Below are 16,618 nucleotides of genomic sequence, written 5' to 3' on the forward strand. Positions count from 1 at the left end.
AGTCAGCAGAAAGGATGTGTGTCGAAAGTCTCAGATTCTTCTAACTACAAGGGAGACTGGGAAATATTGTCTTTTATCTACGAGTATCACTACTCTGAATAAAATTAGGGTTCTGATACTAAGAAAGAAGGAGAGAATAGAAATTGAGACAATAGGGGCCGACACATGGTGTAGTGATTGAAGATGCTGGACTCCCACATGGCCATGGTTTGAGTCCTGGACCTGGTAGCTTGCCTTCTCACTTTCTCTCTCTCTGTCTCTCTCTGGTCAAATTTAAATAAATAAATAAATAAATAAATAAATAAATAAATAAATAAAGAATAAATGAATAAATGAATAAATGAATAAAGTTAAATAAAATAATTCTTTAAAAAATTTGAGAAAATAAACATCCATCTCAGCCACACCCAGAGACCCAGAATTTACAGAAATCTCTCTCCAGAGTCCTTTCCTTTGTAACCTCATGCTAAGCAGAGGCTCATGTTTGGCCATCTTAGATCATTTAGGGACATGAAGGTTCCCAGAGTGCGGTGGCGCCTCCACAGTCCCCTGCCTGTTCCTTTTCTTGACTAGATGCTCACTGGCCATGGTCCCTGGCTCCCGGAGCTTCCTGGCCCTCTGCGGAAGCTACCCTTGGGAGCGTGCCCTCTGCCTTCCCCGCAGCCTCCTGCCTTCCACCTTCCTTGCACAGCCTCCTGTTCAGGACTACGGAGGCCGATCCGCTCCTGCTGTGATTCTGCGAGACCCAGCCTCACCTCTGATTTTGATGAAGAGATGAGGGTTGAACTTCCTGGAGCAGGGAGAGAGGTTGCAGGGGCCCTTGACCCAAAAGGCCTGGGGCTGATGTGGGGCTGCTGGAACCCTATGGGGGGGACACCAAAGTGGCCTTCAGTAAGATGTCTGGCTCAAGATCTCTGAGCTGCAGACTATAAGAATCATATTCTTGGGACCAGGAGATGGTGTAATGGCTATGTCGCTGGACTCCCACATAGTCAACCTTGGTTTGAATCCCGGACCCAGGGGCTTAAAACTCACACCAGGCGCATGTGCATGCATGCCCCAAATCCTGAAAGGAGAATGGAGGAGAAGGGACTAAAGCTTGTTCATCCCCCCCATGTGGGGTGCTTTCTGTCTCTCTGGCAAGCGCACATGCCCTGTAGCAAACATCTCTCTCTTAAAAAAAAAAAGCATTCTGTCAGGGCCAGCAGGTGGCATGGTGGTTAAGGTGCTGGACTCCCTCATGACCAACCATGGTTCAAATCCTGGACCTAGCAGCTTGCTTTCTCACTCTTTCTCTCTCTCTGGTGAGCACATATGTCCAATGCCAAAATTTTAATAAAATAAATAAAATTAAAATAAGTAATTCAAAGGAAAAAATTATACTATTATGGGACCAGCAGTTAGCAAAATGGCTATGTCACTGGACTCCCATGTAGCCGACTGCGGTTTGAGTCCTGGACCCGGTGGCTTAAACTCACGCCAGGTGTGTGTGCATGCGTGCTCAAGATCCCGAGAGGAGAATGGAGGAGAAGGGACTGTGGTGTGGCCATCCCCCCTTGGGGGGTGATTTCTTGCTTTCTGTCTCTGTCTCTCTCTGTCTTTCTGGTGAGTGCATGCACTCTATAGCAAAAAAACTCTCAAAAAAAAAAGAAAGAAAGAAAGAAAAAAGAAAAAATCATACCATCAGGCTGGTCCCATGGCCAGATCCCTGTACAGTTTGAGTCCTGGTCCTAGAGGCTTGAAGAACACATCACGTGACACCACATGTGTTGCATGTGTGCCCCAAATCCTGACAGGATGGAGAAATGGAGGAGGAGGAATTGTGATGTGACCATGCCCCATGGAAGGGTACTTTCTCTCTCTCTCTCTCTCTCTCTCTCTTTCAGGTGAGCACACGCCCCCTCTGGCTTATAATAAACTAAAGTAAAAACAAAATGAAACATACTCTCCTTGGAGAGCACTTGGTGCTTTTGAATGTTTCCTGTGTGAATCCCAAATCCATCCTCCCCCTCTACCCCTAAGCCAGCTCTGCTGCCTCCTGCCTGGACCACACAGCAACCATCTAACTGGACTTCTGTTCCATAACCACCAGCAGCTTCCCTTCCCACTGTGGTAACACAAAGCCCTTGCTCTGGCCTAGGTGGCCCTACAGGCCCTGACCCCACCCAGCAAGCCCTGACCTCACCCAGCTCCTTGCAAAGGCTACCTGCTCTTCAGCCCACCCTCTTTCTATCTCAGCTTCTCGCTGGTCCTCAGAAACACCCTCCCGGTTCCTCCCCTGTTCATGCACACTTGCTGTCCCCTAACCGATCCACCTGCCCCTGCTTCCACTTCACTGGCCTCCCACCACTCGGGTCTCTGCCCCAAGGCTCCTCCCTAAGAGAGGAGGAGCTGCCCCTCCCGCAGTCAGGCTGGAGCCCTGCTCAGGCCTGTCTTCAGCACTGCTCACCTTATAAAACGATCTGCCTGTTTACTTACTTGCCTCTTTGTGAACTGTCTCCCAGGGCTGGGCTATTCATTCCCAGAGGGCAGAGGCTTTGCTTGCTTTACCCTCCGGTATTCCCACTAAGAGGAGTGTCTGACACACACTAGGTGTTTAATAAATATTTGTCGAATGAATAAATGCTTGACTGGGAAGCCAGCAGGTGGCATTGGACTCCCACATAGCCTACCGTGATTTGAGTCCTGGACCTGGTGGCTTGCTTTCTCACTTTCCCTTTCTCTCTCTCTCTCTCTGTCTCTCTCTGATGAGCACATATGTCCAACAGAAAAATTTAAAAATGATAACAAATAAAATTTAAAAAAAAAAAAAATACTTGACTAGGGGCCGGCAGGTGGCGTGGAGGTTGTGGCACTGGACTCCCACATGGCCAACCATGGTTTGAGTCCTAGACCTGGAGGCTTGTTTTCTCACTTTCCATTTTTCTCTCTCTGATAAGATTTTTTAAATAATAATAACAAATAAAATTAAATAAACAAATAATTCTTTTAAAAAATCTTTTTTGACTAGGCTATCCTACAACAGTCCTGTGAAATAGAGCAGAGCAAATGCCTCCTCAGGACGTCAAGGCTCTGCGTATTCCCACCATCTGAGGCTGAAGGGGAAACCAAGGCACAGCCCGAGGCAGCCCGGAAACCAGGAAAGGGGCAAGTCCTCGCTGGCTTCTTCACAGCGTGCTTCCTCCCACCGTGCCACCCTGCCTGCAGGTGAGCATGACGGAAGAAGCGAGGACAGCATGTGTGCGGGGTGTATTGCTTTTCCCCTGAGAGCCTAAGGCAGGGTTGATGTTGAGGGGGAGAGGGCACAGGGGTCAGGGGCAACTGAAGCCTGGTTGGGGGAGTCCTGGGATGAGCCCCTCAGGTGAGCCACAGGTAGCCCTCAGAAGGTGACTTCCAGAAGACAGGCTAGAGACACTGCAGACATTACCGGGAACCTGTTCCTGCCCTCCCACACCTGGACCCACCAAGAAAACTGCAGGGTGTAGACTGCTCCTTAGGCTCTTGGAGAATGATGAAGAAAAACTAGATCTAGGAGCTTGAGGGGAGATGTTCGTAGCAGTCCTGAATTCACCCAGCCTTACCTCAGGAGTACCTGGGTACCCCTCCCTTTCATCTGTAATTCTTTTTTTTTTAAGAAGTATTTCATTTAATGTTATTATTTTTTAATTTGACCAGAGAAAGAAAGAGAGAAAGTGAGAAAGCAAGCCACCAGGTCTGGAGCTTGAACCACAGTCAGCCATGTGGAAGTCTGGCACCTCAACTACCATGCCACCTGCTGGCCTCTCACCTGTAATTCTTGATGGGGAAAGACGGTCACTCCAGCCTGGGATGAGGGATGACTTTTGCCTCTCTGTAGTCAAGAACCCTTCCTCTGCTTGAGGCTTTGGTTCTGTCCTCAAGGAAACAAGAATGGAAAGTGAGGTGGTGGCCCAGTAGCAATGTAACTGGATTCACATGGGAAGGTCCCGGGTTTGCATCCCAGGGCCTCTCTGTCTTTGCTGGGTCCCATGTACACCCATGATCTGGGGCTGGTGGAGGCTGAGAGTGGGTTGTGGTAGGATGCCTCTGCTGGCAATGCCTGTCTTTCTCTCACTCTCATGGAAGAAATCATATATATATACACACATATATATATGGTGAGCATGTATGCCCTATAGCAAATTAAATAACAATAATAATAAATACTTATATATATGATTATATATACACACATATATATATGGTGAGCATGTATGCCCTATAGCAAATTAAATAACAATAATAATAAATACTTATATATATGATTATATATACACACATATATATATGGTGAGCATGTATGCCCTATAGCAAATTAAATAACAATAATAATAAATACTTATATATATGATTATATATACACACATATATATATGGTGAGCATGTATGCCCTATAGCAAATTAAATAACAATAATAATAAATACTTATATATATGATTATATATACACACATATATATATGGTGAGCATGTATGCCCTATAGCAAATTAAATAACAATAATAATAAATACTTATATATATGATTATATATACACACATATATATATGGTGAGCATGTATGCCCTATAGCAAATTAAATAACAATAATAATAAATACTTATATATATGATTATATATACACACATATATATATGGTGAGCATGTATGCCCTATAGCAAATTAAATAACAATAATAATAAATACTTATATATATGATTATATATACACACATATATATATGGTGAGCATGTATGCCCTATAGCAAATTAAATAACAATAATAATAAATACTTATATATATGATTATATATACACACATATATATATGGTGAGCATGTATGCCCTATAGCAAATTAAATAACAATAATAATAAATACTTATATATATGATTATATATACACACATATATATATGGTGAGCATGTATGCCCTATAGCAAATTAAATAACAATAATAATAAATACTTATATATATGATTATATATACACACATATATATATGGTGAGCATGTATGCCCTATAGCAAATTAAATAACAATAATAATAAATACTTATATATATGATTATATATACACACATATATATATGGTGAGCATGTATGCCCTATAGCAAATTAAATAACAATAATAATAAATACTTATATATATGATTATATATACACACATATATATATGGTGAGCATGTATGCCCTATAGCAAATTAAATAACAATAATAATAAATACTTATATATATGATTATATATACACACATATATATATGGTGAGCATGTATGCCCTATAGCAAATTAAATAACAATAATAATAAATACTTATATATATGATTATATATACACACATATATATATGGTGAGCATGTATGCCCTATAGCAAATTAAATAACAATAATAATAAATACTTATATATATGATTATATATACACACATATATATATGGTGAGCATGTATGCCCTATAGCAAATTAAATAACAATAATAATAAATACTTATATATATGATTATATATACACACATATATATATGGTGAGCATGTATGCCCTATAGCAAATTAAATAACAATAATAATAAATACTTATATATATGATTATATATACACACATATATATATGGTGAGCATGTATGCCCTATAGCAAATTAAATAACAATAATAATAAATACTTATATATATGATTATATATACACACATATATATATGGTGAGCATGTATGCCCTATAGCAAATTAAATAACAATAATAATAAATACTTATATATATGATTATATATACACACATATATATATGGTGAGCATGTATGCCCTATAGCAAATTAAATAACAATAATAATAAATACTTATATATATGATTATATATACACACATATATATATGGTGAGCATGTATGCCCTATAGCAAATTAAATAACAATAATAATAAATACTTATATATATGATTATATATACACACATATATATATGGTGAGCATGTATGCCCTATAGCAAATTAAATAACAATAATAATAAATACTTATATATATGATTATATATACACACATATATATATGGTGAGCATGTATGCCCTATAGCAAATTAAATAACAATAATAATAAATACTTATATATATGATTATATATACACACATATATATATGGTGAGCATGTATGCCCTATAGCAAATTAAATAACAATAATAATAAATACTTATATATATGATTATATATACACACATATATACTTGTACACACATATACATATATATATAATATATATAATCAGTAAATGGGACTTCATCAAAATGAGTTAGAATAAGAAAAACAAGAATGCAGTGGATCTGAATGCCACCTTGTCCCTTAGCTGCTTCACGTTCCTGGGGAGGGCACCCAACCTCTCCAACATTGCTTCCTCCTTTGAAAAATGATACGTATCCTTCAGGGAAGTTAGGATTCACTGAGACGATAGTAAGAAGTCCAGAACTTAATACATGTTCACTGAGTGTAAGTTAAATGCCAATCACAATCTCTCTTGTTTTTCTCCCAGCATCAGCCTCTTTACTGAACAAAGAAACAGAGTATCTGGTCCAATGTCTGATGAGGCTGGAGGAAAGCCATCCTGAGATTCTCCAGAGAACTCCCCAGCCAGCGAAAGATAAGGTTGACCCCCAGGGGCAAGCCCAAAATACACAAGAGCATTTAAAAAAGTGAAACACATTCATGGGTGACAGATTCATAATGGGATTATTGATTCAAACACAGATCCTTTCTCTTCCCTGCATTTTCCAACCCCTCCCAAAAAATTGTTGCTGATAGCTGGGTGGCGACTCAGGGAGGCAGCTCGTAGGGGGAATAATTTGGCTGTGGTGATGCAAACGTGGTCAGCACCATTCCTTTCTCCTGGTTTTAGTGTTTTCTATATCTTTTAAGGTGTTTTTTTGTTTTGTTTCTTTTTTTTTTTTTTTAATTTTATGAGTAAGAGAAACAGAGAGAAACAAACAGACAGAGATACAGCACTCCTCCTAGAATCTTGATGCAGGATCCACCCCCAGTTTCAGCTGGCTGGATCACGGGCACAAGCATACCTGGTGTACTCAGGGAGGTCTGCAGGTGTGAACCCGGAACCTTCCTGGGTGGGCTGCTTTGCAGAGTGTTGTGTTTTACCCTGTTCCACTGTCTGGCCCCTGGCCTTTTATTTTATTTTATTTTATTTTATTTTATTTTTTGGGGGGAGGTTGTGGCTTTATTTAGAAACAAACAACGTGCACACGAGCCGTCTACTCGTTCTCTTCACTGAGCAGCCTGGCGTTGTTGGGATTGGTGACTCTGATGGCCGGCTGGGCTGCCCGTTACACAATGGCCTTGCGGTTCTTGGAGGAGACGTAGTGGGCGATCTCCACAGTAGGACTTACTGCACATCAGCAGCACTTCCAGCTCCTTGACATTGTGGACCAGGAACTTCCGGAAGCCGCTGGGCAGCATGTGCTTCGTTTTCTTGTGGCTGCCGTAACCGATGTTGGGCATCAAGATCTGGCCTTTGAATCTCCTCCGCACCCTGTTGTCAATCCCTCTGGGTTTCCGCAAGGTGCTCTTAATTTTGACATATCAGTCTGGTGCCGGATGAACTTCTTGGTCCTCTTTTTGACGATCTTGGGTTTCACCAGGGGCCTGAGGGCAGCCATGACGCCAAGTAAGAGATGGCCGCCACCTCCACAGACAACGCGGAGGAAGAAAGAAGGACGCGCCTCTGGTCTTATTTTCGACAAGGGGTATAGAACTCCTGATCTCTCAGAGATGAGTGGATTAAATTTAATAATGGGGGACAGGAAGCAGGCGGTGTAGTGGTTGATGCACTGGATTCCTACATGGCTGACCATGGTTCAAATTTGGGACCTGGTGGCTTGCTTTCTGATTTTCTCTCTCTCTCTCTGGTGGGCACACATGCCCTATAGCAAATTAAATAATAACAACAATAATAATAATAAATTAAATACATAAATTTAATAAGGGTCCTGGCGCCTGTAATAAAAATAGTAAGAGTCACACTATATTGAGTCTCCAAGACAAGGCTTGATGTCAAGTGCTTTACAAATATTATCTCAGGGCCGGCAGGTGGCATGGTGGTTAAGGTGTTGAACTCTCACGTGGTGGACCATGGTTCAAGTCCTAGTCCTGGTGGCTTAATTTCTCACTTTCTCTTTCTCTCTCTCTCTGTTCAAGTTAAATAATAATAAGAAGAAGAACAAATAAAATTAATTCAATAAATTATTATTATTTTAAAATTTAAAAAATATTTTCTCTTTGGGGTCAGCCTGTGGCCTAGTGATTAAAGGAACTGGATCCCACATGGTTGACCATATGGTCTGAATGCCAGCCCTGTGGTCTGAGAGACACATGGGGTACATGTGCATGCACTTACATGCCCGAAATACCAAAAAGAGAAAGAAATGGAGAAGAAGAGGTTGTGGTGTGACCACACACTCACAGGGGGTGCTCTCTCTCCCTCTTTCCCCTCCCCCCATCTCCTTCAAGCAAGTACATGTATCCTCTGGCAAGAATTTTTTTTTTTTTTAAAAGAAGGACAACTAAGAAAAATGTCAATTTCTGCAGTTAAGTTTGATCTGTTGAAAGAAAGCGATGTGTGTGTGTGTGGGGGGGGCTTCCTTCTATTTGAGGATTTGCAGTTGACTGGCTAAGAAATCTTGAATGGAATCTCTCCCCAGCCTGCTTTTCCACACTTTGCCCAAAGCGAACAGCCCTGTCTATGTATTTTTTAATTTATTCATTTATTTTAATTGTACCAGAGAGAGACAGGGAGAGAGAGAGAGAGAGAGAGGGAAAATGAGAAAGCAAGCCACCGGGTGCAGGACTCAAACTGTGGTCTGCCATGTGGGAGTGTCCAGCACCTTAACCACCACGCCACCTGCTGGTCCCCCCCCTTTTTTTTTTAATATCATCTGTAGTGCTGACCCACACTCTTTGAGGACAGGGCCTGTTCCCACTAACCCGAGTACAGTATCTTCTTGCATGATGATGGTAATAATGAGCATTCAGAGAAGCCTTATTTATTTTTTTTTGGAGAGATTTTCACTGTAGGGCGCGTGCGCTCGCCAGACAGACAGAGAGAGACATAGAGACAGAAAGCGAGAAATCACCCCCCAGGAGGGATGGTCACGCCGCAATCCCTTCTCCTCCATTCTCCTCTCGGGATCTTGGGCACGCACGCACACGCACCCGGCATGAGTTTTAAGCCACCGGGTCCGGGACACGAACCGCGGTCGACTACGTGGGAGTCCAGCGACATAGCCATTACGCTAACTGCTGGTTCCCGAGAAGCCTTATTTTTGTAGCTTCATATTGTATACTCATCGTGTACCTTTATTCGCTGTTTTCAGCATCTACATTTCCGATCTTCCTGACAATTCTAGTGGAGATGCGACCATTACCCCAATTTTATGAATGAAAACATTGAGGCACAGAGGCCACAGAAAGGTTAAGTAACTTTCCAAAGGTCACCAAGCAACCATTAGAGTGGGAGTCTCGAGCCAGGCAGGTTGGTTCTCAAGTCCGTGACCTCAGGGCCAGCAGGTTGCCAGTGATTAAGGTGTTGGACTCCCACATGGCCAACTGCAGTTTGAGTCCCAGACCTGGTGGCTTGAGATACTCCAGGCACATGTGTGTGTGTGCACCCAAAATCCGATTGCAGTGGGGTCATTCCCTCTGGGTGTTGATTTCTCACTTTCCCTCTCACTCTCTCTCTCCAGTGAGCACACATGCCCTTGGGCAAAAACTTTTTAAAAAAGGTTCATGACCTTGACCTCTATACCATGTCAGAGGACTGAGGGATGCTCATGACTCTATCACCAGGCTGTTTTATACTTAATGCAATCAAAGCTAAGACCAGAAGTTAAATAATTGACTCAAAGAAGACCAGAATCTGGATCCAGTGACACTAAGCTATTTGCCTCCACAAGGGTAAACTTCACTCCCCTCTACCCTTGGGCCAAGCTCTGGGGGCTTGCCTTTCCTGTAGTGCTCCTCCCACAGTCCACAAATACCTTGAGTCTGGGTTTGGTCCAAGGTGAACAGCTGTGGAGCAGCACAATGACCCCTCAGAAGCTCAGAGACAGGAGTCTGCCTGAGAGACCAAGTCCCAGGGCAGGGCTGGCTGCAAACTAAGACAGGGCCTCTCTTCCATCGGCAGCCTCTGGCAAGGGTGCCTCTCAGAGGGCCTGGGACTGCCCCCTGTCCCCCGCTTCCCAGGGCAGAATGGTGACTGTGTCCCTGGGATTGGGACCTGACAGCTTTAGACATGGGGTTTGGTCAAGAGATTTTTCATCCTCATGTTCTGGCAAGAGTCGACTTCATCACTCATACACTTATTTTCCATCACTCACCTCCTTGCCCATCGGCTGGCATCTGGCTCATCGAGGATGTCTGGTGATAAGTCAGGGACGTGACAGATGCCATTAACGCAGCATTTCCATCCATCCTCCCAGGGTAGGCTGGCATGGAGAGGAAGCCGAGAGGGACAGGAAGTCAGAAGAGAACGACCGCTGATTCATTCAAGGTTGAGTCTGGCCTCTGCTGCTTACTGGGTAGGTGACTCCTGGGAACCTAAGTTTGTATCCCCAGAAAACAGGGGAAAGAAATTCTTACCTGGAAGGCAAGGCCGTCTCTTTGCACAACTTCATTTGCATGGCTCTCTGCACGAGAGGTGCCACCTGGAATCCAATCCCACAGAATACAAGACGAAGGAAGCCCTGGGACTGCATATTCCTAGCCTGCACCTTGCAGGTCAGAATCGCGGTGCCAGTTTTCAGTGTGGAACCAAGCTGTTCACTGGGTTGTTGTGAGGCCTAGAGATGGACTCACGCAAAGGGGCCAAGACCAGTCAGGTGCACAGTAGGCATGCCACTATTTCGGGATAAGGAGGCATTCCTTGGAGTGAACATTATGCCTCTCCCAGACACCTCCTGCACGAGATGCTCCTACTTAATAGAGGTCTGATGTGGACCAGAGAGGGGCAGGGGTGAGGCCCACCTCCCAGCAGTCCCGTTAGCAAGCCTAGTTTCCACATCCTATAGGATCTCCTCTTTCCTCTCAGTCTGGCCCCATGGCACAGCCACAGAGGGCACCACACCTTGGCAGTGGGATGGGAGGGTGTGTTTGGGGGGGGGAGGTTTCCTTCTATTTGGGGATTTGCAGTTGACTGGCTAAGAAATCTTGAACGGAATCTCTCCCCAGCCTGCTTTTTCAAACTTTGCCCAAAGCAAGCAGCCCTGTCTATCTCCCTTCATAGTGTACTTTAGGTTCAAGAAACATTTGTTAAAATCCTACTATAAGGGCCATGACACAGAGATAATTCATTGTTCAACAGAAGCTGGATCCCACATGATAATTGTGGTTCAACTCCCTGGTCAGCCTGAAACGGCCCGAGACTGACCCAGATCCTGTGGGCTGGGGGTTTGGAGGAAGGGGATTGCATCATAACCACACCCTGTGGAGGTAGCATCCTTCTCTCTCTCTTTCTGTCTCTCTCTCGTACATGCTCTATCGTGAATAGAAAAAACACCGTACTCTATGTGAGGCACAGCAGAGAGGAAAGGGAAGTCCCTGGATAAACAAGACAGCTCCAAGAAAGTCACAGAGCTAGCTGTGGTGGTAGAAAGCAGGATTCAGGAGCCAATGGTGCGCGCGTGCGTGTGTGTGTGTGTGTGTGTGTGTGTGTATGTGTGTTCACCTTTGCTAATGACACTTGGGCCCCACAGGGGCCGTGCTCTCCTCTGAGTCCTCAAGTAGGAGTGCTGTAGGAAACCAATGGCCTCATGGGCTCCTTTAGAATTCAAGTTGTTCTCTTCTCTCCTGGTGAAGAGCCCACCCTCCCAGAAGCAGGGCTTCCTGCTGCCTCTTGCTGCATTTCAGCTGGTGCGGCTGGCTGCAGTTCTGCAGGTTTCGATGCAAGAGCTGGTCCAAGGCTTCCCATCAACTGAAGAAAGCAGCTCACCTTCTACTTGCCTCTCACCCTTCCTCCTCCCTCTCCCTCCACTCAACACTCCCACCCTCTCCATTCTTCATACTCGATGAACCTGAAGGCTAGCAGGCCCCTCGTGTTCATCTGAATCACTGTGGAACCCTGGGCTCCTAGCTCAGAGCTAGTGGGTGTTCAGACATGATGGTGGACTGAGTAGATGGAACAGTAACTAGAGTCCTTCCCTGGCAGCCGGGCGCGCTCCATGCTTACTCCTTGGTGCTCAGATGTCTATGGTGGTTCTCCTAAAGAAGTCATCCTCAGGCCTCTTCCCACCAGGGACCCGGATTACCGTTCCCTTTATCTTTCACTCACTCACTGGGTCAATAGTCATTGAGCAGCTCTCTGAGCTTGGGTGGTAGGCTATACTGGGGAGACAAGCCTGGAGCTTTCCCTGGCCCCCACATCCCCTACCCATACCCTGGCCCCTTCTTGTCTCCACATTGCCCATGGGCACCACACAAGTTGCTCAGGGCACCTGCCCCTCCTTTGTCCCACCTTTTACACAGGAGTCCCCTAGTTGGACCTCTTTGACGCCGCTGCTGACCTGCGTAGGAGTTGAGGGAGAGAAGCGATTTCCCTCTCTAGACTCCACTCTTAGCCCACCCCACCCCAGGGCCCTGTCCTGGCCAAAGGAGGGGTCTGTCCAAACCGGGCTCTGGCCGGTCCGCTCTGCCTTCTGGAACAACCCTGAACCTTGTCTCACCTGGGGTCCCTGCCCACGGGCATCCTGCGGAGCCCACCTGGTGCTCTGCCTGCAGTGCCCTGGCCCCTCGGTGCTGCCTGAGGCGGGAGCTGCCAGCTTTTTGGAATTCCTAATCGCTCCTGGCCCCGGTGATTGGCTGTTCAGCTCTGACCCCACTTGGGCTGCCGCCTGGTTGGATAAAAGGGGAATCTCCTTGGGACTCCAGAGCATTAGACACCGGAGGGGGCACCTGGGACCAACTTCGCGGAGCGGGGAGCCCGGCGGGGGGGTGGGGGGAGCAAAGACCTGCGGCCTCAGCCCCTCCGAAGCACCGGGAGATGACGGGGAAAGCGGGAGAGGCGCTGAGCAAACCCAAATCCGAGACAGTGGCCAAGAGTACCTCGGGGGGCGCCCCGGCCAGGTGCACCGGGTTTGGCATCCAGGAAATCCTGGGCTTGAACAAGGAGCCCCCCAGCTCGCACCCGCGGGCTGCCCTCGACGGCCTGGCCTCGGGGCACTTGCTGACGGCGCGCTCGGTGCTCAGCCCGGCAGGAGTGGGCGGCATGGGGCTGCTGGGGCCCGGGGGACTCCCCGGTTTCTACGCACAGCCCACCTTCCTGGAAGTGCTGTCTGACCCGCAGAGCGTCCACCTGCAGCCACTGGGCAGAGCGTCGGGGCCGCTGGACACCAGCCAGACGGCCAGCTCCGGTAGGTGAGAGCGAGGCGGCGAGGCTGCGCGGCTGCTTGACTCCGGTGAGAGCCGGGAGCCCCGCGCCGTCGGCTCTCGCCTGTGGGACAAGGCCTCCTCCCGCGGAAAAGTTCGTGCCAAGCTGAGCGGTCGCAGCCGAGGCCTGGAACCCGCGCGACCTGGGGCTGGGGCCGGGAAGATGCTCCAGCGCCTGCCGGGTTTCCGCCCCAGCTTTTCCAGCCGCTGCGCAGTTCTCGGGTCCCCGGGTCAGGCCCGGCTCCGCCGCGGCGCGGGGTTGGGGCCCCACTGGAAATGCGGCTGGGGTGCCGGGGCCGGTGGCGCAGTCTCCCGGCCGGCTGGAGGGCCCCAGCTCCGCTGCTCCACTGCGGCCCGAGCCTCCGGGACCACCCGCACTCCAGAACCCGTTGCCGTTCAGCGCGCCGGCGGCCCGGGAAGCGGATGCCGGTTCCTATTCCAGGCCCGGTGTCCAAAGTTGTCGTCCTCTTCCTCCGTTCTCCATTCCAAACCCCCGATCAGCAGGGATTTATTTTTCACCCCACAAACTTGGACCATCTGGGCCCCTCAGCAACCGAAGTGTCAGCCATCCGATCCCACATAAGGGCCACATTATATTGAACCCCAATGCCCTGCGAGCGGGGACCCTGGGTGACCTCTCTGCGCCCTCCCAGGGCAGCTTTCCTGGCGGCGCGTCCTGGACCGCTTGGCCCTCCCGCCCTGGTCCACGCTCGGCAATTTCCCAGATTTTTCGTTTTGTTTTATTTTATTTTTCTTTATTTGAAGGGCAACGAAAAGTGGCGTGTCGCAGGCTCTCCAGCCTCGAATAGGGGCGCATTGTGCGGACCCGAGCAAGGGACTGTGCCTGGCCAGCCCCCAGCCCTGCCCGGAGCCCCGCGTCCTGCGCCCTGCACCCTGCGCCGGGACTCCGCTCCTTGGAGCCAACTTTTGGAGCCTGGGCTGCAAGCGCGCGTCGCAGAGCCCAGAGGTTCACTGCCACCCCCAGAGCGACTCGCTCTCCCGCCGTCCCTGCTCCCCAAACGCCGGGGCCTTTGCCTCTCTTACAACGAAATCCGTACAAAATCTCCGGATTTAGGCGTCGGCGAGCGTGGGGCCAACCTGGGTTTAGGGATGGGAACCGCTACCGGGGGTCTCGGCCCGCTCCGGGGGAGACAGAACAGTCTCGGAAACCGCCAGTGGTGGGGCCCTTGCGGGTTTCGGGCGCCCGGGACCATGCGTCCCACTCTGCCGCATGCCCTTCCGCCCGCTTTTCAGATTCTGAAGATGTTTCCTCCAGCGACCGAAAAATGTCTAAATCGGCTTTAAACCAGACCAAGAAACGGAAGAAGCGGCGACATAGGTAAGGCCCCGCGGAGCTGTTACCTCCTCCGCCCACGCACCACCTCTGTCCCCTGTTCCGAGCTCGGGTCTCCCCAGGCCCTGGCTCTGAGGTCCCAAGGCAGAGAGACCCAGACTTGTTATCGGGAATCCGCCAGGAGCCCAGGCTCTCCGCCCCGCCGGGAGAGGATCAGGCGCTGCCGCTGGGAAAGTGGCACCGCGCGGGCTTTCGGCTCCTTCTGCGAGAGAAAGAAAAGGCCCCGACCCGAGCCCAACTGCAGCCGGAGCGGGGTCGGCCGCTCCCAGGTCCGGGCACCACCTTCCGAGGGCCGCCCGGCCCCCACGGCCCGCAGCTCGGCTCCCACCTGCCAGAGCGGGTCCCTTTGCCCTCTGCCCCGGCCCCAGCTCCCCGTGGCCCCTGTCCTCTCGGCCACCTCCCTAGCTTTCTGCGCCCACCATTCCCCAAGGCTTGAGCAAAATCCGGACTGCTGGGACCTTGTCTTCCGGCTTCTCTTTTCGCGTTGCTGAGCCGGTCTCTGCCCTTCTGGGAAGCCTCAGTTTCCTCGTCTGTAAACGCGGGGGATGTAGGCTGGCTGGTCCCACCAGCTCTGGCCGGAGTCATGCGGGCTGTTTTGGGGTACAGATTAAAGAGAGGGATGTCTTTAATGGGCATTACTCGCACAAAGTTCAGATTCAGTAGATGCGGAGAGTAATCTCGCCCTGCTCCGCTCCCCTCCCGCCCCACCGCTTCCCCAGGCCCCCTTCCCTTCCGCGTTAGCACCGCGGTTACCAGTTCCTCGTGTAAATTGATGAGGATTTTAAGGAAATAAAGGAGTGAGAACCAAAAATCTGCCGGCCTTCTAGCGAGCGAGCACTGCTTCTGGCGCTGCCCCCGGGGCTGTTCCCCATCTCTCTCCGCCCAGGCCCGGGCGCTCCCACTCGGTGCATGGTCCCCGCTGGGGCGCTCCCTGGGTCCCCGCCCCACCGCACCCTCTTCCCTCCACGCAATTCGCAGTCCGTGATCGGCTCCCAGCCTCTTGGCCCTTCGGGCGCTTTTCTGCGCGTCGCTCTCCCTTGGCCCTGAACACTCCACTACGTTTTGACCCCCATCTTTTACAACAGTACTGTGCGACCCCTCAGGCTCCAACGAGTTCTAGCTTGAATGAGGGTGACTCGGTTTCTCGGAGACCGAGGTTCAGTCCCTTAAGCAGTTGATTGCTTGTGTCCAGTTTATTTTAAATGGAAACATTTTTTTCTTTTTCTTTCTCCTTTCTTTTTCTTGCTTTCTTTTTCTTCTGCTTTCTCTCTCTCTCTTCTTTTTTCCTTTTCTCTCCCTTCATTTCTTCTTGATCTTGAGGTTTGTTTGTTTGTTTGTTTTTTAATGTTCATCCATTCAACAAATATTTAGACACTTGTACACCCATCTCCGGCTGGTCCCAGGGTAGATAATCCTGTCAGCTGCCCAGAGACAGGAACCATGGAGAAGGGACAGCTCTGAGAACCCTGGCCCTGCTTTTGTGCAGGTGTCAGAATGGAGCGGTGGAGTGGGGCTCCCACAGTACCAGGAGCCCTGGAAAAGGCACCCCCGAACCCTGGGTGCAGGGATGGTGTTTCTGCATCAGGACATCTTACTGTGTAGCACTTGGAGCTGAGCGATCTGTCATAGTCGGAAGCCCGAGTTTAAGGTCCCTGACCCTGGTGCTCGTCCCCTACCCTGTCTACCAGGGAAGCCTGGGGCGGGGGCTCTTTGGTAGATTGGGGGCCAGTCACTCCCCCTCACCAGAGTATCAACTGCCTCGGGTTTCTCTCCATTTCTGGTGCATGAAAGGAGCAGATTATAGTAGAGAGAATGCTTACTAATTGCCGGTAATTGTTTTTTTGTTTTTAATCCATTTTCAATTATATATAT

General features: G+C 48.5%; 2 protein-coding genes across 3 annotated transcripts in view; one reads left to right on the top strand and one right to left on the bottom strand.

Moving 5' to 3' along the window:
- Positions 1-7,229: 7,229 nt before the first annotated feature.
- Positions 7,230-7,634, bottom strand: LOC114006517 (60S ribosomal protein L32-like). The gene is made up of 3 exons (XM_027769108.1): positions 7,570-7,634; positions 7,365-7,522; positions 7,230-7,294 (listed from the first exon to the last, which is right to left on the bottom strand). Exons 1-3 carry the CDS (start codon positions 7,632-7,634, stop codon positions 7,230-7,232), a joined length of 288 nt encoding a protein of 95 aa, XP_027624909.1.
- Positions 7,635-12,806: 5,172 nt separating this feature from the next.
- VSX2 (visual system homeobox 2) overlaps positions 12,807-16,618 on the top strand; it is a 28,046-nt gene continuing 24,234 nt past the window's right edge. Inside the window, exons 1-2 of one of the 2 annotated variants that reach the window (XM_014585013.2) lie at positions 12,807-13,376; positions 14,647-14,731. In XM_014585013.2, the coding sequence (XP_014440499.1) occupies positions 13,007-13,376; positions 14,647-14,731 (455 nt within the window). In that variant the 5' untranslated portion in view covers positions 12,807-13,006. The remainder of the gene's footprint in view (positions 13,377-14,646; positions 14,732-16,618) is intronic. The other variant, XM_006170540.3, reaches the window with a different exon arrangement.

Source organism: Tupaia chinensis, unplaced genomic scaffold (assembly GCF_000334495.1).
Source record: "Tupaia chinensis unplaced genomic scaffold, TupChi_1.0 Scaffold148607_1, whole genome shotgun sequence".
In the NCBI taxonomy this organism is placed as follows: Eukaryota; Metazoa; Chordata; class Mammalia; order Scandentia; family Tupaiidae; genus Tupaia; species Tupaia belangeri.

Coding starts and splice junctions, on each gene's coding strand:
- LOC114006517 (XM_027769108.1), bottom strand. CDS start 7,634: ATGGCTGCCCTCAGGCCCCTGGTGAAACCCAAGATCGTCAAAAAGAGG. Junction 7,523..7,569: donor AGGACCAAGAAGTTCATCCG/GCACCAGACTGA, acceptor GCGGAAACCCAG/AGGGATTGACAACAGGGTGC. Junction 7,295..7,364: donor GGAAGTGCTGCTGATGTGCA/GTAAGTCCTACT, acceptor TGTAACGGGCAG/CCCAGCCGGCCATCAGAGTC.